This window comes from Procambarus clarkii, chromosome 49, assembly GCF_040958095.1.
Source record: "Procambarus clarkii isolate CNS0578487 chromosome 49, FALCON_Pclarkii_2.0, whole genome shotgun sequence".
In the NCBI taxonomy this organism is placed as follows: Eukaryota; Metazoa; Arthropoda; class Malacostraca; order Decapoda; family Cambaridae; genus Procambarus; species Procambarus clarkii.
The window spans coordinates 6711392-6736876 of NC_091198.1; the positions used below are offsets into that span (position 1 = coordinate 6711392).

A 25485-nucleotide genomic window follows, 5' to 3' on the forward strand; every position below is an offset into this window, starting at 1 on the left:
AAAAAAAAAATTCTACCACAAACGTGGCCACACATTTACAATGCTAACCAGCATATGTATGTAGGTTAGCTTAGCATTTTAAAAGCACCGAATCACCTTCTGTGGTTGATTGTTCAATAAACCCTTGAACTATATGTTTAACACATCTCTAACCCTGTCCATGGAGGACAGAAGAAAATGTAATTCTGTAATGTAATATTCTATAATGTTTGGCGTGGGGTACAGGGGAAAATGATGCGTAGTGTCTTTCACTGCAGTCGCGAGAACATGTCCTCTCACCTTCTCACCAAACTCTCTTGGAACACTTTTTAACACTGAACACATTCTAAGTGTTACGGTCATCTAGCAACTTCTTCATCATTGTCAAGTAGCAGTTCTACCATCTTCGTCTTTCATGTCAATAAGGTATGGAAATGGTCCAGTGGTACACGACAAGCCAAGGTACAATGTCAGGTTATCAAATCAGAATGTTTGGAGTCATTGGATTATACCAATTCAGTAGTCAAGTTCCACATTATTGATTTTACCAGATAATAGAGAGATACTGATAGATTCTGATAATGAATCTATCTGATAATAGATAGATTCTCTTATGCTGGAGAAGAAGCTTGCTGGTCGTTGCCACAAGGATGAGCAGCGGCTATACGGACCAGAGGTTTCAAGAAGAACTTTTACTTATAAAATGATAGAAGCCCAGTCGAAAGAGCGTCGGCTTCACACGCGTCGGGTCCAGGGTTCGAGATCCTGCTGCCTAGATATCAGTTGACGCTACGTGTAAGTTACACCCGCTTTAGGTCACACCTGACTCTTCTGTCCACCCTCACCACAAATCAACTGTTCACCATTTAATGTGATGTGTCGTGAGTGAGCGAGTTCTATAGCTGAAACTTTGAGTACCAGTCTGATTTATAGTGAAGTGTTTCACTGTAATTGGATCTCTGGACCTCAAGCGCATCATGTAGGTGAGATGTGGTGTTCACCGTCTCCAATTTGCTGTCGTTAATGACATCTTGAGGTTATCTTGAGATGATTTCGGGGCTTTTCAGTGTCCCGCGGCCCGGTCCTCGACCAGGCTTCCACCCCCCGGAAGCAGCCCGTGACAGCTGACTAACACCCAGGTACCTATTTTACTGCTAGGTAACAGGAGCATAGGGTGAAAGAAACTCTGCCCAATGTTTCTCGCCGGCGCCTGGGATCGAACCCAGGACCACAGGATCATAAGTCCAGTGTGCTGTCCGCTCGGCTCCCTAATCACCGCCATGGTGATTAACCGAGTGCCAAGATCGTTGGAGTCGTGACCAAGTGTCTTGTTTGCAAGTGGCATCGAGAACAGTTGTGTACCGTAGAAATATATATATATATATATATATATATATATATATATATATATATATATATATATATATATATATATATGTATATATATATATATATATATATATATATATATATATATATATATATATATATAATATATATATATATATATATATTGTTTGTATGTACGGTGATTTGGATGAGTTAGGCACATGCACATCACCTTCTTGTTCCTCATTCCTATTCATGCCATACACATGTCTGCTGGGATGGGATATATATGCCAGCAGCTCCACTGTAATTATACTTTTTACTTGGGGAAATCTCGTCAGGAATAAAACTTGACTTGCAATAAAGGCTGTCGTTATGACGGGGTCTCTCTGGACGCTGTGCCGGCAGCCCTCGGCCCCAGCCCTCGGCCCCAGCCCTCGGCCCCAGCCCTCGGCCCCAGCCCTCGGCCGGCAGCCCTCGGCCCCAGCCCTCGGCCCCAGCCCTCGGCTCCAGCCCTCGACCCCAGCCCTCGGCCCCAGCCCTCGGCCCCAGCCCTCGGCCCCAGCCCTCGGCCCCAGCCCTCGACCCCAGCCCTCGACCCCAGCCCTCGGCCCCAGCCCTCGGCCGGCAGCCCTCGGCCCCAGCCCTCGGCCCCAGCCCTCGGCCCCAGCCCTCGGCCGGCAACAACCTTTTCTATATTAGTATTCCAAGCAATGTCGCTTTGTTATAAATATAGCGCAGTAAAGTGACAGTTAAGCGATATTATATGAACCAATTCAATATGGTGCGGCTGTATACATTGTTATAAAATGCAGCGCCGCTGAACTAATTCAAGTACGGAATAACAGTGCGCACAACACACTTTATAATGACGGTAGTGTATTTAATTACGGTACAGTGTGACGCACAGCAATATCTTCAACACAATAATGCAATACATTAAGGATAATTACAAACATTTAATTACAAAATAACGTAAATCAGTGTAATATAATTGAGCTGTATGAATACAGTACAAACTAATGTAGTTTATCCCAACGCTGTAATGCAAAGAAAAAGATTACAGTGAAATGTAAAGTGAACGATAAATTACTCTTTATTAAGCGATATTAATCTGTTTTATATTATATTAATATTATATTAATATACTACCGCTAAACTGGATTTAATGTGAGAAAATTCACCAACAATCCAGCAAATATTTTATTTCGTTTTTAAAATTCTTATAAAATGTAAATAATATTTTATATATCTCAGTGCAGGTCAGGTCTGGAGTGGTGACCCGGCGTAGTTCCTGCCTCTCTGGCGGTGCGTCACGCACTCCACCTGGCGGTGCGTCACGCACTCCACCTGGCGGTGCGTCACGCACTCCACCTGGCGGTGCGTCACGCACTCCACCTGGCGGTGCGTCACGCACTCCACCTGGTTGTGCGTCACGCTGTGGAAGGTGGCCGCATGTGGCTGTAGCATCAGGTACGGGCGGTCAGAAGGTGGAGAGCACCACTGGTGGTGTTGAGAGGTATAAACCCACAAGTTTTTACCGAGTCGTTCAATGTTTATATTCAATATTGTTCTATTATTCAATTCAGTTTTCATTCAATACAACAGTGAGAGAGCCTTCTGTTGTTCTGTCAGTAAGGAGAGAGCCTTCTGTTGTTCTGTCAGTAAGGAAAGCCTTCTGTTGTTCTGTCAGTAAGGAGAGAGCCTTCTGTTGTTCTGTCAGTAAGGAGAGAGCCTTCTGTTGTTCTGTCAGTAAGGAGAGAGCCTTCTGTTGTTCTGTCAGTAAGGAAAGCCTTCTGTTGTTCTGTCAGTAAGGAGAGAGAGCCTTCTGTTGTTCTGTCAGTAAGGAAAGCCTTCTGTTGTTCTCTCAATAAGGAGAGCCTTCTGTTGTTCTCTCAATAAGGAGAGAGCCTTCTGTTGTTCTGTCAGTAAGGAGAGAGCCTTCTGTTGTTCTGTCAGTAAGGAGAGAGCCTTCTGTTGTTCTCTCAGTAAGGAGAGAGAGCCTTCTGTTGTTCTCTCAGTAAGGAGAGAGAGCCTTCTGTTGTTCTCTCAGTAAGGAGAGAGCCTTCTGTTGTTCTGTCAGTAAGGAAAGCCTTCTGTTGTTCTGTCAGTAAGGAGAGAGCCTTCTGTTGTTCTCTCAGTAAGGAGAGAGAGCCTTCTGTTGTTCTCTCAATAAGGAGAGCCTTCTGTTGTTCTGTCAGTAAGGAGAGAGCCTTCTGTTGTTCTGTCAGTAAGGAGAGAGCCTTCTGTTGTTCTGTCAGTAAGGAGAGAGCCTTCTGTTGTTCTCTCAGTAAGGAGAGAGAGAGCCTTCTGTTGTTCTCTCAGTAAGGAGAGAGAGCCTTCTGTTGTTCTCTCAGTAAGGAGAGAGCCTTCTGTTGTTCTGTCAGTAAGGAAAGCCTTCTGTTGTTCTGTCAGTAAGGAGAGAGCCTTCTGTTGTTCTCTCAGTAAGGAGAGAGAGCCTTCTGTTGTTCTGTCAGTAAGGAGAGAGCCTTCTGTTGTTCTGTCAGTAAGGAGAGAGCCTTCTGTTGTTCTGTCAGTAAGGAGAGAGCCTTCTGTTGTTCTCTCAGTAAGGAGAGAGAGCCTTCTGTTGTTCTGTCAGTAAGGAGAGAGCCTTCTGTTGTTCTGTCAGTAAGGAGAGAGCCTTCTGTTGTTCTGTCAGTAAGGAGAGAGCCTTCTGTTGTTCTCTCAGTAAGGAGAGAGAGCCTTCTGTTGTTCTCTCAGTAAGGAGAGAGAGCCTTCTGTTGTTCTGTTAGTAAGGAGAGAGCCTTCTGTTGTTCTGTCAGTAAGGAAAGCCTTCTGTTGTTCTCTCAGTAAGGAGAGAGAGCCTTCTGTTGTTCTGTCAGTAAGGAGAGAGCCTTCTGTTGTTCTGTCCTGGCCCTTCTAACCTTCGGTGTTCACATCATGTTTAAAATATGACTCTATTTAGATTTTGATTTAAGGTTGCCATAAGCTGCTGATGCTGTGCCGTTATTGCTGGAAATGAAAGGTATAATAAAGTCTAATTTGCATATAAATTTCACTGGTGGTAGCGGTGGACCCTCGTGCCCATCACAGACTTTTCCACTCATAACGTGGAGGTTAATGTATACACAGTTGTTATTGTGTATATTGTGTTATTGTGTATGTGGGAGCCGGTCGGCCGAGCGGACAGCACGCTGGACTTGTGATCCTGTGGTCTTGGGTTCGATCCCAGGCGCCGGCGAGAAACAATGGGCAGAGTTTCTTTCACCCTATGCCCCTGTTATCTAGCAGTAAAATAGATACCTGGGTGTTAGTCAGCTGTCACGGGCTGCTTCCTGGGGAGTGGAGGCCTGGTCGAGGACCGGGCCGCGGGGACACTAAAAGCCCCGAAATCATCTCAAGATAACCTCAAGATTGTGCTTTCTGGAGGCTTACGGTGAATGGTGAGGTGTAGTGCAGTAGTCGCTTGATATTACGTCTTAAATTAATTAGATATGTTTTGTTGAGAATGTTTACATGTGTGTATTCACCTAGTTGTCCTTGCGGGGGTTGAGGTTCGGTACTTTGGTCCCGTCTCTCAACTGTCAATCAACTGGTAATTACCTAAGTGTAATTACCTAAGTGTAGTTACAGGATGAGAGCTACGCTCGTGGTGTCCCGTCTTCCCAGCAAAGTCTGTATGGAGTCTGCCTCCACCACATCATTGCCTAATCCATTTGGTAACTGACACTTAAAATGTTCTTTCTAATATATGTATGGCTCGTCTGGGTACTCAGTTTCCACCCGTATTCCCTTGTGCGTGTGTCCCTTGAGTTAAATAAATTGTCATTATCTAACCTGTCAATTCATCTGAGAATCTTGTATGAGGTGATCATGTCTTCCCTAACTCTTCTTTCTTCCAGCGACGTGAGGTTTAGTTTCCGTAGTGTCTCCTCGTAACTCATACCCGTCAGCTCGGGTACTAGTCAGGATGCATACCTCGGAACCTTCTCTAGTTTAGTCTCGTACTTGACGAGATGCAGACGCCATGCTGGAGCTGCATACTCCAGGTTTGGGCTGACATATGTAGTATACAAAGTTCTGAATGATTCCTTACCATTCCATTCCATTCCTAAATGAATGATTCAAAGTGCTTAAAGGTCGTTCTTATGTTGACCAACTTGTCATATGTCGCTGATGATATCCTCTTGATATGGGCTTCAAGGGACAGGTCTGGCATGATATCAACCCCCAGGTCTTTCTCACTCTGATTCTTGAAGAATTGTATCCCCCAAATGGTACCGTGTATCTGGCTTCCTGCTCCCTACACCAATTACCATAATTTCGGGAATAATTAGGTCAAGAGAAGATGAGGTATTTCGGTTTTTGTTGGAAATTATTAGTATTTGCAGCACGTAAGGGAAGGATTTAGAGGGGGGAGCACTTTGGAAATATGAAGTTAGCAAACGTAATCAGGGAAGCGAGAGATGAGTTACTGAGCATATGACTAATGTGTAAATGAATGTGATTAATTGCTTACGTGTGTGGTTGAGTTACATGACTACGACAATATACTGTGTGGCTTACCGCAATAACGTCAACCCGTCCTCTTGAGTTTCCACAACGTACTAAATAGGGGCTACTAAGGTCTACCTACCTGCCTACCTGCCTGCCTGCCTACCTGCCTACCTGCCTGCCTGCCTACCTGCCTGCCTGCCTGTCTACCTGCCTGCCTACCTGCCTGCCTGTCTAGCCTAACTCGACGAACACACACAAAACGTGATTCTGATCCGCTACTTTCATAGCACACCATATTTTGTCTGTTACGGGAATTTTAGAGTCAAAATACGATGCATTACTTAAGTAGACAGGTTAATCGAAGCAGCGACTATCATGACTGAGTCTATCAACAGTTCTTCAATAGACATGATATTAAGTGCCTTTAGAAATATCTGATGAACCCTCCGATAGTTACAACACATCAAAACTTTGACATTGAGTAAAGGTGTATTTAATATCCGGTCAAGATAATTTCCCACGTAAACATGTGTTCGAACCCTTGAGGGCTCAGCACTGTGTCTGGAGGAGCTCTTATTGGTGCAGTTACCTAGAGCTCAACAGGTAAAACAGGGCTAGTAGATACAGGCTAATAGATACAGGCTAGTAGATACAGGCTAGTAGATACAGGCTAGTAGATACAGGCTAGTAGATACAGGCTAATAGATAAAGCGACAAAAGTCACCTCGTAGACATGGATAAGTCAGCACTAGTAGGTAAGTGTTGCTAGGTAAGTATTGCTAGGTAAGTATTGCTAGGTAAGTATTGCTAGGTAAGTGTTGCTAGGTAAGTGTTGCTAGGTAAGTATTGCTAGGTAAGTGTTGCTAGGTAAGTATTGCTAGGTAAGTATTGCTAGGTAAGTATTGCTAGGTAAGTGTTGCTAGGTAGGCAGTGAGAGGTAAATACAGTGCCAGGGTTATAATAAGGGCAGGTGGGGCTGGCTCTCCCAGACAAAACCCGAGGCAGTTTAGACCCGAGGCACCGCGAAATGCTTCATTCATCACGATTACGCGAGCGTGTCGGCACCCGCGAGGCACATCAACAGGCGCGAGTTATGAGGAAATGCAGAAGATACTGTCTTATTAATGAGGAATGTGTGAGATATTGCCTTGTTATTTTGGCTGGCCAGCTTTGCTAGCACGAGACTCTCTCTCTCTCTCTCTCTCTCTCTCTCTCTCTCTCTCTGTCTCTCTCTCTGTCTGTCTCTGTCTCTCTGTCTGTCTCTCTGTTTCTCTCTCTCTCTCTCTCTCTCTCTCTCTCTCTCTCTCTCTCTCTCTCTCTCTCTCTCTCTCTCTCTCTCTCTCTCTCTCTCTCTCTCTGTCTCTCTCTGTCTCTCTGTCTCCGTCTGTCTGTCTCTCTCTCTCTCTCTCTCTCTCTCTCTCTCTCTCTCTCTCTCTCTCTCTCTCTCTCTCTCTCTCTCTCTCTCTCTCTCTCTGTCTCTCTCTGTCTGTCTCTCTCTCTGTCTGTCTCTGTCTCTCTGTCTCTCTCTCTCTCTCTCTCTCTCTCTCTCTCTCTCTCTCTCTCTCTCTCTCTCTCTCTCTCTCTCTCTCTCTGTCTCTCTCTGTCTCTCTGTCTTTCTCTCTGTCTCCGTCTGTCTCTCTCTCTCTCTCTCTCTGTCTCTCTCTGTCTCTCTGTCTTTCTCTCTGTCTCCGTCTGTCTCTCTCTCTCTCTCTCTCTCTCTCTCTCTCTCTCTCTCTCTCTCTCTCTCTCTCTCTCTCTCTCTCTCTCTCTCTCTCTCTCTCTCTCTTTGTTATTGTTTGTCTCCTTTACTATTGCTCTTGTTGGAGTGTTCTTGTTTTCATGTTCTCTAGTTCTCTGTGTTTTTCCTTGTATTTCCTGTCATTAGTTTCCTTCTGTTTCTATTTTCCTTCTATTTTCACGGTAATCTTTAGCTTTTTTGTTTTGTCTTCTTAAGGGCTACTTATTCAAAACGGATTTGGTTTCATACTTGTTGATGTTTTTGTACAGGTTCTCGTGGCTTAGTGGTTACTGTATTTACATGCGGGCGAGAACTGACTCGAGCCCCGCTGGTGCCGAGCCTCAAACCTCACCTCTCCAGCGTGGAGTTTCACCCAACTCTCCTCCTCCTCCTCAAGAGGTGAGGTGAAACTCGCCTTCCTCCTGGAGAGATGTTTACTGTGCCTGACATTTTAATATTAATTGTTAAAATAAAATTAAAAAAAACTTGCAAGTCACTGAGCTAGACCCCCCCCCAACTTCCCCATCCCCCCTTTTGTAGCCCCTCCATCTCCCCATCCCCCCCTCCTCCATCCCCCCCCCCCCCTACTCTACCCCCCTCCCTACTTGCTCCCGTCTCATACAAATTTTCTCCTGTTTACCTGTTGTGTTTGAAAACAAAACGCAGCAAAAGGTTTTGACACGATGTTAACAAAGCCCCGGAATGAGCGGGTGAGAGCTACTACATGGTGTGTGTGTGGGTCAACTTACAGCTCACTTTCAACTTTGTGAACAGAAAACTTGGCTACTAATCTGGAAGCGGAACACGTTATGTTATTGAGCACCATGTGTCTCCCCAGAACATGGTCTGCCAATTATTTTACAACCACCTTCACGACTACTGCTTGTGCACGAGGCTGACCTGTGTATGGGTGAGAGTAAGTCCTGTGTAAGTCCTGACCTGTGTAAGAGTGAGAGTAATTATTGTTAGGAGAGAGAGCCGGGAGCGAGTATGACTACACACCCTACACGGAGACACAGCGCACTTTCTTACTGTAATAAGCAGTGCATAATTGCACTTATGGGGCTGTTACATTGACCCAACTCCCTCCCCCGCTTTAATTCTTCTCGTTTTCTGTTAAGTCACTCAGAATTTTAGGATGACGTTTTCAATTTCGATTTGCAATACACAAGTTTTAAATATCAGGAATTTCTTTTTCAGGTTAATTAAACAATATAGACTTGTGAGAGTGCACATTACACTGCAACCTGGAGCCAGATTCACGAAGCAGTTACGCAAGTACTTACGAACGTGTACATTTTTCCTCAATCTTTGACGGCTTTGGTTACATTTATTAAACAGTTTACAAGCATGAAAACTTCCCAATCAACTGTTGTCATTGTTATAAACAGCCTCCTGGTGCTTCGGAGCTCATTAACTGTTTAATAATTGTAATCAAAGCCGCCAAAGATTGAGGAAAGATGTTCAGGTTCGTAAGTGTTTGCGTAGCTGCTTCATGAATCTGGCCCCTGGCGACCAAGCCTCCTGCGAGCCATGAACTGCGAGCGACAATGAAGACCCTGAATTCCTACACAGATCTCCAGCTAATGGTACTGGTAATAGCGCCAAACAGCCTCCAAATTGCGATATAATATTTTGTTTTTGCAGAGATATTCCTACGCGGAGCCTATGTCTCTGGTTAGCCCACTGTTACTGGTTGCAAGTTTCTGTCTTGCAGACGAGGAGTCACAATAACGTGGCTGAAGTATGTTGACCAGACCACACACTAGAAGGTGAAGGGACGACGACGTTTCGCTCCGTTCTGGACCATTCTCAAGTCGATTGTGGTCCAGGACGGACCGAAACGTCGTCGTCCCTTCACCTTCTAGTGTGTGGTCTGGTCAACAACTTTCTGTCTTTCTTTGGGCGGAGTTTGAGTATTCACAACATGAATGTTTGCATCAGCAAGATTATGTCCAATGTGTTTAACAACGTCTTCTGCTCTGTTAAATCTTAGTTAAATATCTTATTTGGTTTGTAACTGTGCACTGTGTTAGATAATGTTCCAGTGGTCTGTTGGGCATTTCTCCACAGTGCTGACATTTCCTCTCATCTTCTGGAACCTGTAAGCATATTTCTCATGCACATGGGTATCCAAGACTTTTGCTATGGAAGTATAGTTCTGTTGTTCTACTGCTCCCTTTCATCAAACTAAGTGGTTCGTAGTTGGTTGAATTCTTGTACCACTCCGTTGATCCCGATGCAGCAGCTACTGTGATATGGTCACTGTAACTCCAGTACTGTGCTGTAATGTTCCAGTACTGTGCTGTAATGTTCCAGTACTGTGCTATATTACTATGGTACCGTGCAATAATACTCCAGTTGTGTTATAATACTCCTGTACTGTGCAATACTTCAGTACTGTGCTGCAGTATCCCAGTACTGTGCTATAATACTAGGAAATACGTGTCACATTCAGTATGTATAAGTGTCCTCGGTGGGCCGGAATTCATCCTTGAGTTATGTGGTTGAATTGACTGGATATTGAGTGAGAGTGATATGAGAGGACGCGAGTGCGCACGCAAGCAAGCTGCCAGCACATACACCACACGCAATGAACCACGCAAGAGTGCCGCTATACTCACAACGCTTGCACAGTCATGCAATGGTGTTGTCATGACACAAGCGCGTAGCAGTGATATGTTTGTGAAGAACATATATGTACGATCACTGTAAATGAGACATACGCACGCATACACGTCAGCAATGTAAATACCTCACACGCACGCAAACGCACGCCATCAATGAAGCTACAAAACACTAACATGGGGTTATCTTGAGATGATTTCGGGGCTTAGCGCCCCCGCGGCCCGGTCCTCGACCAGACCTTCTTTTTGATTCACATCCCCCCAGGAAGCAGCCCGTACCAGCTGTCTAACTCCCAGGTACCTATATACTGCTAGGTGAACAGGTGCATCTGGGTGAGAGAAACTCTGCCTATTTGTTTCCGCCTCCACCGGGGATCGAACCCGAAGTAGAAGCGTCGCATCCAAAGGGTTAATACTGGCAGGTTATTTCTTCAAAAGTCAATACTATAATTTAATTAAACAAAAACAGAGAGACCGCGGGCCACATTCACGAAGCAGTTACGCAAGCACTTACGAACGTGTACATCTTTTCTCAATCTTTGGCGCCTTTGTTTACAATTATTAAACAATTAATGAGCTCGGAAGCACCAGGAGGCTGTTTATAACAATAACAACAGTTGATTGGCAAGTTTTCATGCTTGTAAACTGTTTAATAAATGAACCAAAGCCGTCAAAGATTGAGGAAAGATGTTCACGTTCGTAAGTGCATGAATCCGGGTCCTCCTCTCCACGTCACTCAGCCAACTAATTCTTCCCTCGATGAATACCGGTAAAAACAATGAATAATTAATGAGTACAACACTTGACATTTTCTGCAACCTGCAATATTTAGCGTCCATTGCGTCACCCACGATGGCACCTCCACCTTCCTGCGTCACCCACGATGGCACCTCCACCTTCCTGCGTCACCCACGATGGCGCCTCCACCTTCCTGCGTCACCCACGATGGCGCCTCCACCTTCCTGCGTCACCCACGATGGCGCCTCCACCTTCCTGCGTCACCCACGATGGCACCTCCACCTTCCTGCGTCACCCACGATGGCAACTCCGCCTTCCTGCGTCACCCACGATGGCACCTCCACCTTCCTGCGTCACCCACGATGGCGCCTCCACCTTCCTGCGTCACCCACGATGGCGCCTCCACCTTCCTGCGTCACCCACGATGGCACCTCCACCTTCCTGCGTCACCCACGATGGCACCTCCACCTTCCTGCGTCACCCACGATGGCGCCTCCACCTTCCTGCGTCACCCACGATGGCACCTCCACGTTCCTGCGTCACCCACGATGGCACCTCCACCTTCTTGCGTCACCCACGATGGCACCTCCACCTTCCTGCGTCACCCACGATGGCGCCTCCACCTTCCTGCGTCACCCACGATGGCACCTCCACCTTCCTGCGTCACCCACGATGGCACCTCCACCTTCCTGCGTCACCCACGATGGCACCTCCACCTTCCTGCGTCACCCACGATGGCACCTCCACCTTCCTGCGTCACCCACGATGGCACCTCCACCTTCCTGCGTCACCCACGATGGCACCTCCACCTTCCTGCGTCACCCACGATGGCACCTCCACCTTCCTGCGTCACCCACGATGGCACCTCCACCTTCCTGCGCTCACTCCGCTGTAACAGAATATTCTCAGCTTGGGGCGATTGCATCTGGATTTCTTTTTTAATATCTAGAATGTGTCGGGAAATTTACTGCTGCAGCGAGGATGAGATTTCTTGCGAGTTGTGTATTGACTGCGGAGAATATTGACTAGGGTGACGGCGCAGTTATGCTCACAATTTTAATGAACAGCTGCAACTGTGATACAAAGAAATTTTTTTTCTCTAACATTCACGTGGATGTGTAAATCTTTCCTCCAACATTCCCGTGGGCGTGTAAATCTTGCCTCCAACATTCCCGTGGGCGTGTAAATCTTGCCTCCAACATTCCCGTGGGCGTGTAAATCTTGCCTCCAACATTCCCGTGGGCGTGTAAATCTTGCCTCCATCAATCAAGTGGGCGTGTAAATCTTTCCTCCAACAATCACGTGGGCGTGTAAATCATACCTCCAACAATCACGTGGGCGTGTAAATCTTGCCTCCAACAATCACGTGGGCGTGTAAATCATACCCCCAACAATCACGTGGTCGTGTAAATCATACCCCCAACAATCACGTGGGCGTGTAAATCATACCCCCAACAATCACGTGGTCGCGTAAATCAATGAACCAGGAAAAGATTCTCTTGCCTCGCCTGCACAATGAGACTCCGGTGACACCTCGAGCAACTAAGACGTTGGTAATTACTCTCTGGTCTTATTTCCACACTCAACAAACACACCAGCGATGTGCAGGAGGTAAGACGACCAAGTGGGTGTCCCAATGTACACCAGCGATGTGCAGGAGGTAAGACGACCAAGTGGGTGTCCCAATGTTGTTCCTCTAACACAGCTTGTCCCACTCTGTAAACTATCAACGCCCAAACGATTCAGAATTGCCGGTAAATTGGATTCCAGAGATTCCTCGACGTTATTCAACTTCACATAGTGCTTCGGGGTTTCTGGAGAGGACGACCAACCATTCAGCGCAACAAAACTGTCGCAGCTGTTGGGCAACAAGTGAGCTGTGAGGCGTCAATGTATTGTCAATAATTTCCCAATACGCTAAGGAGCTCTTTTGTTAAATGGTTGATTTGTCACTTCTGAACTCAGGTATAGATGGTGTTACCATCACCTCTTCTCCCTGTGTGCGTAGTGGGGGTTCGATGCCGCAAGTCACGGCAGAGTCCGGTGAGCGTCCTCTTTACCCACCTTACCCATCCATCTCATAGATGTATACTGAGAGAGAGAATGTCTGTGTGTGTCTGTCCATAGTTGGAAACCAGAGGCCTGGGGCGAGGGAGGGAATTATTAGGGGGGGAAGCGCCAAGCCATTACGACTATATAGCACTTGGAAGGGGTCAGGATAAGGATTTGGGACGGGACGGGGGGAAGGAATGGCACCCAACCACTAATGAACGGTCGGGGATTGAACGCCGACCTGCATGAAGCGTGACCGTCGCTCTACCGTCTACTCAAATTCACAGGACGAAATATCAGGGATGCGGACGGACATAGACTGGTCGGTATAGGCCTAAGTTAAATAATTAAAAAAAATGTTAGTAAAATGGGATGAGGAGTAGGGGGAGAGACCCGGGTGCAGCCGGGTACCGTTCAATACATAAAAAGGAAAATGTATGACAGTTCGAGGTTGGGGAGGGAGAGAAGGGGAGGGAGAGAAGGGGAGGGAGAGAAGGGGAGGGAAGGGAAATGTGAGAAATGAGAGAGAGAAGAATGGGAGAGAGGGAAGGGGGGGGGAAGGGGGGATGAGTTGAGAGGGAAAAAAAAGGGATTGAATTGGGGGGTGAAGGGGGGGGGGACAGAGGACCCCGGGCACCGCCGGGTCCCCGCCCTACTGGGAAACAAGCAACACACACAAGATAAGACACGACGACGTCTCAGTTACTTAAGGCGTAAGATGCTTGTGAATGTCTCGTAAATGTGTAATATGACGTCACACTTAAATAGAACTGTAACACGATATGTTTAACGCGGAACACACACAGACGTGTACGTCTATGGAGACGTGTACGTCTATGGAGACGTGTACGTCTATGGAGACGTGTACGTCTATGGAGACGTGTACGTCTATGGAGACGTGTACGTCTATGGAGACGTGTACGTCTATGGAGACGTGTACGTCTATGGAGACGTGTACGTCTATGGAGACGTGTACGTCTATGGAGACGTGTACGTCTATGGAGACGTGTACGTCTATAGAGACGTGTACGTCTATAGAGACGTGTACGTCTATGGAGACGTGTACGTCTATGGAGACGTGTACGTCTATAGAGACATGTACGTCTATAGACACGTGTACGTCTTTAAGCAGTCAAACGTATGTTCACACCGACGCGCACACGCTCACATGTACGTACACAGAAATACAGACATGTACACTTGTGTGGACGTGTCTGTATTTCTTCTTTTCCATTCGCACACTGGGACATGCAGTCATGGTGTATGTCTCCTCGTTATCTCCTCTCCACCCTCTCACTCTCCTCTCTTCCCTCTCACTCTCCTCTCTCCCCTCTCACTCTCCTCTCTCTCCCCTCTCACCCTCCTCTCTTCCCTCTCACCCTCCTCTCTTCCCTCTCACTCTCGTCTCTCCCCTCTCACTCTCCTCTCTCCCCTCTCATTCTCCTCTCTCCTCTCCACCCTCTCACTCTCCTCTCCACCCTCTCACTCTCTTCTCTTCCCTCTCATTCTCCTCTCTTCCCTCTCACTCTCCTCTCTCCCCTCTCACTCTCCTCTCTCCCCTCTCACTCTCCTCTCTTCCCTCTCACTCTCCTCTCCTCCCTACCACTCTCCTCTCTCCCCTCTCACTCTCCTCTCTCCCCTCTCATTCTCCTCTCTCCCCTCTCACTCTCCTCTCCACCCTCTCACTCTCCTCTCCACCCTCTCACTCTCTTCTCTTCCCTCTCACTCTCCTCTCTTCCCTCTCACTCTCCTCTCTCCCCTCTCACTCTCCTCTCTTCCCTCTCACTCTCCTCTCCACCCTCTCACTGAACGTCTATAAATGGACCTTATTAAGCTTCTCGATGAGAATTCCTGCGTCTAGCATCGCCATCAAAGGTCTTGTCTCCGGCAGACGGTGGTGGTGGTGGTGGTGGTGGTGGTGACGGTAGTGGTGGTGACGGTGGTGGTGGTGACGGTGGTGGTGGTGGTGGTGACGGTAGTGGTGGTGACGGTGGTGGTGGTGGTGACGGTGGTGGTGGTGGTGGTGACGGTAGTGGTGGTGACGGTGGTGGTGGTGGTGGTGGTGGTGGAGCTGGTATTCGAAGTGGCTATAATACTTACCTGTCAGTATTTACCTGTCAGTTTCTACAGGGGAGTGATATCTAGCTCTTTATGCCCCCCATCTACGAGCCTTTCTGTACCTGTTGCGTTATAATTTAATTATTCTCACGTTCGGTTTCCTTGTCGTAACCAGCTTTAAACTTGATGATGGAGGTGGCTTCCACAACTTCTTACAGAGCATTCCACCTGTTGACTATACAGGGTACAAGTATTTCCTTACATTTCTTAGACTCATTTGCTTTACCATCTTTCATTTATATCCACTTGTGCTACTTTCTATCAATTTAAGAAAGGGTTGACATAATGCATCTTGCTTATTCCTTTCAGTATCTTGAATGTCCATGTTCCTAGAGGTCCTCCCAGGTACCCAGCGGTCACTCAAGGTTACCAGGGGGCCCTGCTGGTTACGAGGGGTCCCTGCAGGTTACGAGGGGGCCCTACAGGTTACCAAGGGGCCCTACAGATTACCAGGGGGGCCATGCAGGTTACTAGGGGGGCCCTGCAGGTTACCAGGGGGCCCTGCTGGTTACCACGGGGGCCCTACAGGTTACCAGGGGGCCCTGCTGGTTACCACGGGGGCCCTACAGGTTACCAGGGGGACCCTACAGGTTACCAGGGGGCCCTGCTGGTTACCACGGGGGCCCTACAGGTTACCAGGGGGACCCTACAGGTTACCAGGGGGCCCTGCTGGTTACCAGGGGGCCCCTGCAGATTACCAGGGGGCCCTGCTGGTTACCAGGGGGCCCTACAGGTTACCAGGGGGCCCTACAGGTTACCAGGGGGCCCTACAGGTTACCAGGGGGGCCCTACAGGTTACCAAGGGGCCCTGCAGGTTACCAGGGGGCCCTACAGGTTACCAGGGGGCCCTCCAAGTTACCAGGGGGGCCCTACAGGTTACCAGAGCCCCTTCGAGGTACCCATAGCGGCTCCGTCCAGGTATCCATGGCCAACTAGCAACAGGTAACAGCATCATAGACGCATCCCTTCACCAGTTAATTAAAGGGAAAGGGGCAGAGGAAGGGTAGGACAGCAGGAGGGAAGGGTACACCTTGAGGAGCTCTGCAGGAGGTGGGTCTAATAACCTCTCCAGCAACCACCGCTGCACAGGAGCGGTGCAGGGGGCCTGGAGCCGAGTCAGTCCGTCCACCATGCAAACATTTCGTCGTCGCCTACATGGAGAGTATTAATAGTTGGATTAATATAAACATGACAATATCTTATAAAGAGAAAACAAGAACATAGATTGTAATAGAGGCTAAGAAAGATAAAAAGTCAAATTTATTAACAAAAAAATAGAAACCACAAGAAAAAAATTAAGGTGTAGATAAATAACATAAAAACGCATACGAAGAAAATATGAAAAAAATTACAGAAAAATTGAACAGGGAAAATATATATATATATATATATATATATATATATATATATATATATATATATATATATATATATATATATATATATATATATATATATATACGAACAAACTTTGTGGAAGAAACGATAACAAAGGCAGGAAAGGGAGGGAATTATCAGGGGACAGTGCCAAGTCATTACGACTATATAGAACTGAGAAGGGATCAGGATAAGGATTTGGGATGGGACGGGGGGGAGGGAAGAAACGGTGGCCAACCACTTGGACGGTCGGGGATTGAACGCCGACCTGTATTCTCCAATCAGAGGAACGATTCAATACCCTCTGGGAGATCAATTACATATATCAGAAACAGTATAGATCCAAAGACTGAACCCTGCGGGACTCCACTGGTGAGTGGAGTTCCGGAGGGTTCAGTCTTTGGACCTATACTGTATCTGATAAATGTAAATGATCAACCAGAGGATATAGAATCGATCCTCTCATTGTTTGCTGATGATGCAAAAATTATGAGGAGGATTAAGACGGAGGAAGATAGAATGAGGCTACAAGATGACCTAGACAGACTGAATGGTCCAACAAATGGTTACTAAAGTTCAACCCGAGTAAATGTAAGGTAATGAAACTAGGCGGTGGAAACAGGAGGTCAGACACAGGATAACGAATGGGAGATGAAGTATTTCATGAAACGGACAAAGAGAAAGATCTAGGAATGGATATCACACCGAACTTATCTCCTGAAGCCCACATAAAAAGAATAACATATGCGGCGTATGCAAGGCTGGCTAACATCAGGAATTCCATCTGGAACCTGTGCAAGGAATCTTTCAGAACCTTGTATACCACATATGTAAGACCAATCCTGGAGTATGCGGCCCCAGCAAGTACCTTGTCAAGCACAAGACGAAGCTGGAAAAAGTTCAGAGGTATGCCACTAGGCTAGTCCCAGAACTAAGAGGCATGATTTACTAAGAAAGGCTGCATGAAATGCACCCCATGACACTGGAAAACAGACGAGTAAGGGGAGACAGGATCACTATCTACAAAATTCTCAGAGGAATTGTCAGGGTAGATAAAGATAAACTGTTCAACACGTGTGGTACGCGAACAAGGGAATACAGGTAAAAACTGAGTACCCAAATGAGCCACAGGGACGTTAGAAAGATCTTTTTCAGTGTCAGAGTAGTTTACAAGGGGAATGCACTAGGAAGTGACGTGGTAGAGGCAGACTCCATACACAGTTTTAAATATAGATATGATAGAGCCCAGTAGGCTCAGGAATCTGTACACCTGTTGAGAGGCGGGACCAAAGAGCCAAAGCTCAACCCCCGCAAGCACAACTAGGAGAGTACACACACACACGCCCACACACACACACACACACACACACACACACACACACACACACACACACACACACACACACACACACACACACACACACACTCACTAGTTGAAAAATGGAGCGAACTAAATGAACCAATTGCAGGACTACACTCCATTCATGATTTAAAAAGTTGATATGTTCGGAAAATAGGTTGAGATTCAGTTCATTAGATATCCGGCGGCTTTAAAGGTGGGGTCCAAGAGCTAAAGAGCGATCCTGGAGGAGCAAATATACCAGTACACGCACTCTACCCACTGTATATAAATATCTTTGAAATATGAACAAATGTTCAAATTCAACTTTTCCATTCACACACCTGTAAAGAATGTACTATTTGTCCAGGTAGCCAGCGCACTAGAGCGGCCTCTGTCTCACTGGCTCTTGAATCAACACGTTTCACTCAACCCAAAACAAAAAGTTATATCTATATAGTATGTGGTTTCAACTCTTTTACCCTGTCGTAGCTCAGTCGATTAAGGCAGTGTCTGGGATGCTCCCGTACGCAGGTTCGAATCCTCGTCACGGCCCTTGTGGATTTGTTCAAGTTATATCTGACTGAAATAAAATGTCCATTGAACATATGTCGTGTAGGGAAGGTCTAGGATGACAACCCGTTCTCGCACTTTCGTATAGTCAATATTGACTTATTAAATACGTGCATATGTAACATACTTAACATACTAGTTTACCTTGAAAAGCTTCATAGAAAACACCGACCTTACCTAACCTTCTTAGTATGTTAAGATAAGCATCTTATTGCTTCGTAATTACAATTATTACTTAACCTATTATAGGTATAGGTTAAGTAATAATTGTAATTACGAAGCAATAAAATGCTTATCTTAACATAATAAGAAGGTTAGGTAAGGTCGGTGTTTTCTATGAAGCTTTTCAAGGTAAACTAGTATGTCTAGTATGTCACATATGCACGTATTTAATAAGTCAATATTGACTGTAAGAAAGTGCGAGAACGGGTTGAGGATGAAGAGGGAACCTCAGAGCTGACAGAGAAACATTGAGTGGACTATATGAGTGATATACCTGGTTGATTGGTACTCCCAGCGTTGGTTGATATACTCCCAGCGTTGGTTGATATACTCCCAGCGTTGGTTGATATACTCCCAGCGTTGGTTGATATACTCCCAGCGACGCATCACATCCGTCCAGGAATATTGACACTGAATTCAACTTGGAGTCCCACACACAGCTGCTTTAATCCACTACAATCAACTTTTTTCCTGCGGAATAGTTCACGTTCGGTATTCCCTTTCTTTTGAGAGTGCTGTTGGCTAGTTTTTAATCTGCCTATTTTACATAAACAGAATTTTTACATTTCACATTTTTTCTCTTCTCGTATTCATTGAAGTTGAACATATAATTGTAAGATTTTATAATGTAGAATTGCATTACTATTCCATTCCATGTTTTGTTCGTGTACACCTCACTCCCATGTTCTGTTTGCCATAAAAACCTTTCTTCCATGTACAATTTCCCACTTCCACATTTTCTTTGTTCCTGCAGGATTGTCCTATATTCCATTTTCTCCTCGGACGTTTTCTAATTGGTAGCAGTTGAGAGAGGAAGGAACTTTTCCAGTGAAGAATTAGGCGAGAGAGAGAGCGCCCGGTGGGAAATTCCTTGGACCACCGGGAAACTATTGGGAGCGAGGTTTACTGGAGTCTCTTGCTTTGAGGCATAATACGCAATGGACAAGGACAGTGCACTCTTGGACTGGACGGTAGAGCGACGGTCTCACTTCATGCAGGCCGGCGTTCAATCCCCGACCGTCCAAGTCGTTGGGCACCATTCCCTTCCCCCCCCTCCCCCCCACCCGTCCCATCCCAAATCCTTATCCTAACCCCCTTCCATAGTCGTAATGGCTTTGCGCTTTCCCCTAATAGTTCCCTCTGTAGCCAATTTTCTTCTTTGTATCCAGTTATCTCTCATTCATAAAATATGAGATTAGGTCTAAGGAAATGTTTACTAATTGCTGCCGTACCCGAATTTACCGGGGTGATGAACAATGATTGATTGGTCCGATTGGAACTGTGTTGAACTGATTTGATTGGAACTGTGTTGAACTGATTTGATTGGAACTGTGTTGAACTGATTTGATTGGAACTGTGTTGAACTGATTGGATTGGAACTGTGTTGAACTGATTTGATTGGAACTGTGTTGAACTGATTTGATTGGAACTGTGTTGAACTGATTTGATTGGAACTGTGTTGAACTGATTTGATTGGAACTGTGTTGAACTGATTTGATTGGAACTGTGCTTGATTGGTCCGGGCCCCCGGGTTCCATCCAGAATCCCACGGATTACACCACCACATTCGCAGTCACAGTTCACATCCCAACAACACTCTTTAAATTACTGAAACATTTTCTGAAATATGTCCGACGATATACTGAGAACGACAACTATCAGGGAAAAGCGCCAAATCATTACGACTATATAGCACTGGGGGGGGGGGGGGTCAGGATAAGGATTTGGGATGGGACGGGAGGAAAGGAATGGTGCCTAACCACTTGTGGACAGTCGGAGGATTGAACGCCGACCTGCATGAAGCGAGACCGTCGCTCTACCATCCACCCCAAGTGGTTGGACTGATATACTAAGAGATTATTAGAACTTGTTCATTTGCTTTTAAACTAGAATTAGAAGAACATAAACTGAGAATCTAGAGGATATTTAATAATATTTATAGACAGCGGCTGCTTACAAGACCCGTATGTAGCCTTCAATATTGGTAAAGTTAAGAGCTTACTGCAGGTGGAGACTGTAGTCTAGTGCGTCACGCACAGATAAACTAGTGCGTCACGCACAGATAAACTAGTGCGTCACGCACAGATAAACTAGTGCGTCACGCACAGATAAACTAGTGCGTCACGCACAGATAAGCTAGTGCGTCACGCACAGATAAACTAGTGCGTCACGCACAGATAAGCTAGTGCGTCACGCACAGATAAGCTAGTGCGTCACGCACAGATAAGCTAGTGCGTCACGCACAGATAAGCTAGTGCGTCACGCACAGATAAGCTAGTGCGTCACGCACAGATAAGCTAGTGTGTTTATCATTGTCCGCACTCAATTGGTCTGTTTGAAAAAAAAAACATAATTTCTATTATAAACGAACTACAGAACAAAATATTCCTGAAAACAGTTAAAGGAAGAAAATTTAATAATGTTTTTTTTTTATCAGAGTGTGGACAGGGAAGAAATAGACAGGCAGACAGACAGTCAAGCGACACACGTGACAAACGACGGACAAGCGAGAGACAGCTTGTCTCCTCAGCAAACATGCTACACAAAATTATTCTTCCGATGCAACTCTGGAAGCGAAAATTTTGTAAGAATTTTTCTACCTCTCAAGGGTATTAGGCTTCATCCGTTTAGATTGGATTCCTTATTCACGTCACGACCCAATCACCTCTGGTTCGTAACCTTCCTCACTCCTCCTCCTCACGTGGTCCTCCTCTCCCTTCACCCCCATGTGAAGGGGAGAGGAAGAAGGCAAGGCCTCCCTCCCTTCCTTCCCTGTACACAACGCCCTTTCCCCTCTCCATTACCTCACGCCCCTACCTCTTCCATGCTCTCTCACCTTCTCTCCCTCTCACCTGCTTGTAAGCAGCTCTATTCTTCTTCCTCAATAAACATTTCTAATATCAACATTTGTGTGGTGTGTCTCAGTCCCAATAATCTGCGATAGTCTCCAGCTCGGGCCGCCACTCCCTCTCTGGCGTCCTGCTTCCTAGTCTTCTAAATTATATTTTATATATCTTTTGCTTCGTTATTATTGTTTCTCTCTCACTATCACGTAGAATATAGATATTATTTATTTTTCTTGTCCCTGTTCAGCTTCTCTTGACGTATTTCATATCGACATTTTTATACTTCTTGATTCTGGTAATTTGTTATGGCTATAACCGAATCCTTCTGTCCCCTGGCTAATCCTCTTTAGGTCTACGGTATGTCTAACTAGAGAGTTAGACAGACACAGGCGGATATATTAATAGACAGACCACACTGACTCTGACACTCACACTGATACACACTGTTACCTAGCAGTAAATAATTACCTGGGAGTTAGACAGCTGCTACGGGCTTCTTCCTGGGGGTGTGTAACAAAATAAGGAGGTCTGGTCGAGGACCGGGCCGCGGGGACGCTAGGCCCCCGAAATCATCTCAAGATAACCTCAAGATAAGAAGACACTGACAAATACATTCAAAGACTGACAGAAAAACAGCGAAGTAAAAAATGAGATTCTCAAAAGGCTGATTATGAGGAGAATAATATATTAGGATCCTCTCCCAGGTTCAAGACGTTGTCAGCCAACAAAGCAATACTAACTCCTGCTAATGAATTTATCACGTCAGGAGTCAGCAAGCGTCTGAAGGTGCGGCCTCCCTCGCTGGTCGACGTGTTCCACCTTTTCCATAAATGTGATGTGAAATCTTCAAGACGTCATTAAAGTGATTATCTTTTTATTCATATTTTTACTCAGGTTTATATATCCATTTAATCTTTATTCATTATATTCGTTTATATCTTTCGTTTAACAGCGTTTAATCAATAATTTATGAAAATAGTGACGATTTTTTATGTGTTATTATTTCGCATTTTTGTTAACGAAATGTTCATGTTATAGGAGAAATAACAGTTCATTTTAACTTCTCAAGTTTTCCATGTAGAGGAAAATTATTTTAATTCAGCTTTCATTGTTGTATTAATAGAGACTTGGAAGACTTATATAGTTTGTGTCGCGAATAATTTCTCTCTAAACTATTCAAAAGATTTAATAATCTTTTCTGATGTTATTGGAAAATAAAAGATATTCTATAAACATAAAATGGGATTATAAAAATGTACAAGTTACACTCTGTAATGTTATTTGCATTAAGAAAATATTTGTCAAATTGGATGGAAGCTAAAGTTGATAAATATATATAATGTATTTCGCATTTTATGAAAAGGAGGACAAATGCATGACAACTTTTGTACACAACGTTAAACGATGATTTACTTTACACCTAACATAATTTTCGCTGAGATTATTACCCGTAATTTACTCTTCTTTGATGGAAGAGAATTGTATCATATATTTACTGGCTTGCGATTCTCAGCGGGTCAAGGAGAGAGAACGGTGGTTTGAAGTAATTTACTTATAAGTGAGAGAAACGAGCGGGTAACGACCTTAACACACACACACACACACACACACACACACACACACACACACACACACACACACACACACACACACACACACACACACACACATAAACACACACCCACAAAAGTGGTTGACAAATGGAATGCATGAGGAAGTGATGTGGTGGAGGCTGACTCCATACACAGTTTCAAGTGTAGATATGATAGAGCCCAATAGGCTCAGGAATCTGTACACCTGTTGATTGACGGTTGAGAGGCGGGACCAAAGAGCCAGAGCTCAACCCCCGCAAGCACAACTAGGTGAGTACTAGGTGAGTACACACACACACACACACACACACACACACACACACACACACACACACACACACACACACACACACACACTAATTCGGACCATTTTCCCCCAGCAGCCGCCAGACTGGGCCGACTCTACGAATTAGTTCACTGACTAGAGCAATTAAAGTAAATTTCCGACTTGGTTTCTTTGGTAATGGTGTTCCGGCGTTGGCTAATAGGGGTCGATCTATTTCTTGTTTTATTTCTGTTTTATTTTGGTCGTGTCTCTAACTTTGGGGTTTCGAGAGTGTATGTATCCTGGGGGTTTATATACATCGAAATGTTTGTATATATTGTTGTATTGTGTCAGGAAACACAGGTGCTGTGTACCTTCTTTAGTTCTGTCAGGAAACACAGGTGCTGTGTACCTTCTTTAGTTCTGTCAGGAAACACAGGTGCTGTGTACCTTCTTTAGTTCTCTTATTGAGTCTTAAAATATTTTATGGACGGAACGGGAAATTTATCGTATATCTATAAAATAAATTGTTTATTGGTGTGCTGGAGGTTGTAGTGGAGACGCCTGGGGGCTACCCTCACCAAAACTTTGCAGGGTGACTGGTGGTTGGTTTGGGCTTGCCAAAAGAGTGTCTGCGTCGACTCCCATTTACATAAAACTATACCAACTTCCAGTCTCGTTAAATACTGGACTCAATCCTCACTCAGATTCATCTATCATGTTATATTAATGGTTAAATGTTAGTTTGTCATTTGTGGTTTATTTAATAATGAAGGCAGCGTGTAGTGAAGATGGTCCCAGTGATGAAGGGAATGTGGTAAAGAGCAGGGAAGGTTGTGAAGGGCAGGAAAGGTGGTGGTGGTGGTGGTGGTTGTGGATGGGGGTACCTGGCGATGCCCGGGTAGTAAACACTGTTACAGTAATGAAGACAGTCGCAAGGTGGCTGAGTGGTTATTCCATCGCAGTTCCAGTTCGATAGTGCCGTCTTGGTATAAATCTGAGAAGGGCAGAAACATATCTGGAGTGGACCTTATATCCTTGTCTTCTCTCGGACAATATCGACTCAGGCGAAGTAGATGTACAGTGTGCAAGTGGCAGCTGATAGTCCATCTGTGGCAGCTTATACTCTGTCACTGAGAGCTGTGGAGAGAAGTCTGGCATCATGCAGCAGCAGTGTTTAGTCACAGTGATTCACAGTGACCCTCACACTCAGCTCCTGAAGTGTTGGTGTGGGAGAGTGTTCAGTGGCGATGGTGGTGGCACCAGGCTGTGACTCATACGTCAGGCTGCGAGCAGCCGCGTCCAACAGCCTGGTTGATCAGTCCAGCAACCAGGAGTCCTGGTCAACGACCGGGCCGCGGGGACGCTAAGCCCCGGAAGCACCTCAAGGTAACCTCAAGGTATGGGTGTATGTTATTGTGGGAGATATCATGACTATGTTACCCCGATGATTATGTCACACTGTGGAACTTTGTGATGAGTACGATGGTGTTGATCATGAAGATAACGTTGATGATAATCTTCACGGCGTGGATTATGATCTAAATGAAAAATACTTACTGTAATGAACTAAGAAGTGTAGAACCTATCTACCAGTCGATTAAGAGTTGAGAGGTGGGAACCAAGAACTTTACCTCATCCTCCCGCATATACAAGTAGGCGAGTACTATGATAAAAATAATGAAGATGATGAGAGAAATGGTTACCGGAAGTGGGATGAGAGTCGACAAGCATCATACTGTTAACGTGTTTAATTTATGTAAATAATCTAGTCAAGGGCTTATTATTCTATGGTGGGGCTGAGATCTCTCTCTCTCTCTCTCTCTCTCTCTCTCTCTCTCTCTCTCTCTCTCTCTCTCTCTCTCTCTCTCTCTCTCTCTCTCTCTCTCTCTCTCTCTTTCTCTCTCCCACCTTGTATGGGAGACGTCCTCCCTTCTCATTTGACTCAGCTTAACACTCTGTAGGGACCTGTATTTCCCACCATCGTGAGCCCTCACCTTCGCACAGCAAGAGTGCGTCTGACCATTGCAACATTTGCGGTACTGTGCACCATAGCGTGGAACTATGGCACCGCGACAACAACAACGATGGGCTGTCTTACGAACTGTAAGGAATTCTCTCATTCTCGCACACTTATGAAAGCGTTTGTCACTGTGTGGGACTATTGCTTCCCCATCAGCACTCGAACTGAAGAGCTTGCATTCGTAAACAACTGGGACTGAGAGAGCTGGG

General features: G+C 45.6%; 1 protein-coding gene across 1 annotated transcript; it reads left to right on the plus strand.

Moving 5' to 3' along the window:
- The first annotated feature begins 1683 nt into the window (after positions 1 to 1683).
- On the plus strand, positions 1684 to 2010 carry LOC138351281 (uncharacterized). The gene has a single exon (XM_069302913.1). The coding sequence runs from the start codon at positions 1684 to 1686 to the stop codon at positions 2008 to 2010; it is 327 nt and encodes a 108-aa protein (XP_069159014.1).
- The last annotated feature ends 23475 nt before the right edge of the window (positions 2011 to 25485 follow it).

What these genes read in the sequence shown, in the direction of transcription:
- LOC138351281 (XM_069302913.1), top strand. Translation starts at nt 1,684, where the DNA reads ATGACGGGGTCTCTCTGGACGCTGTGCCGGCAGCCCTCGGCCCCAGCC.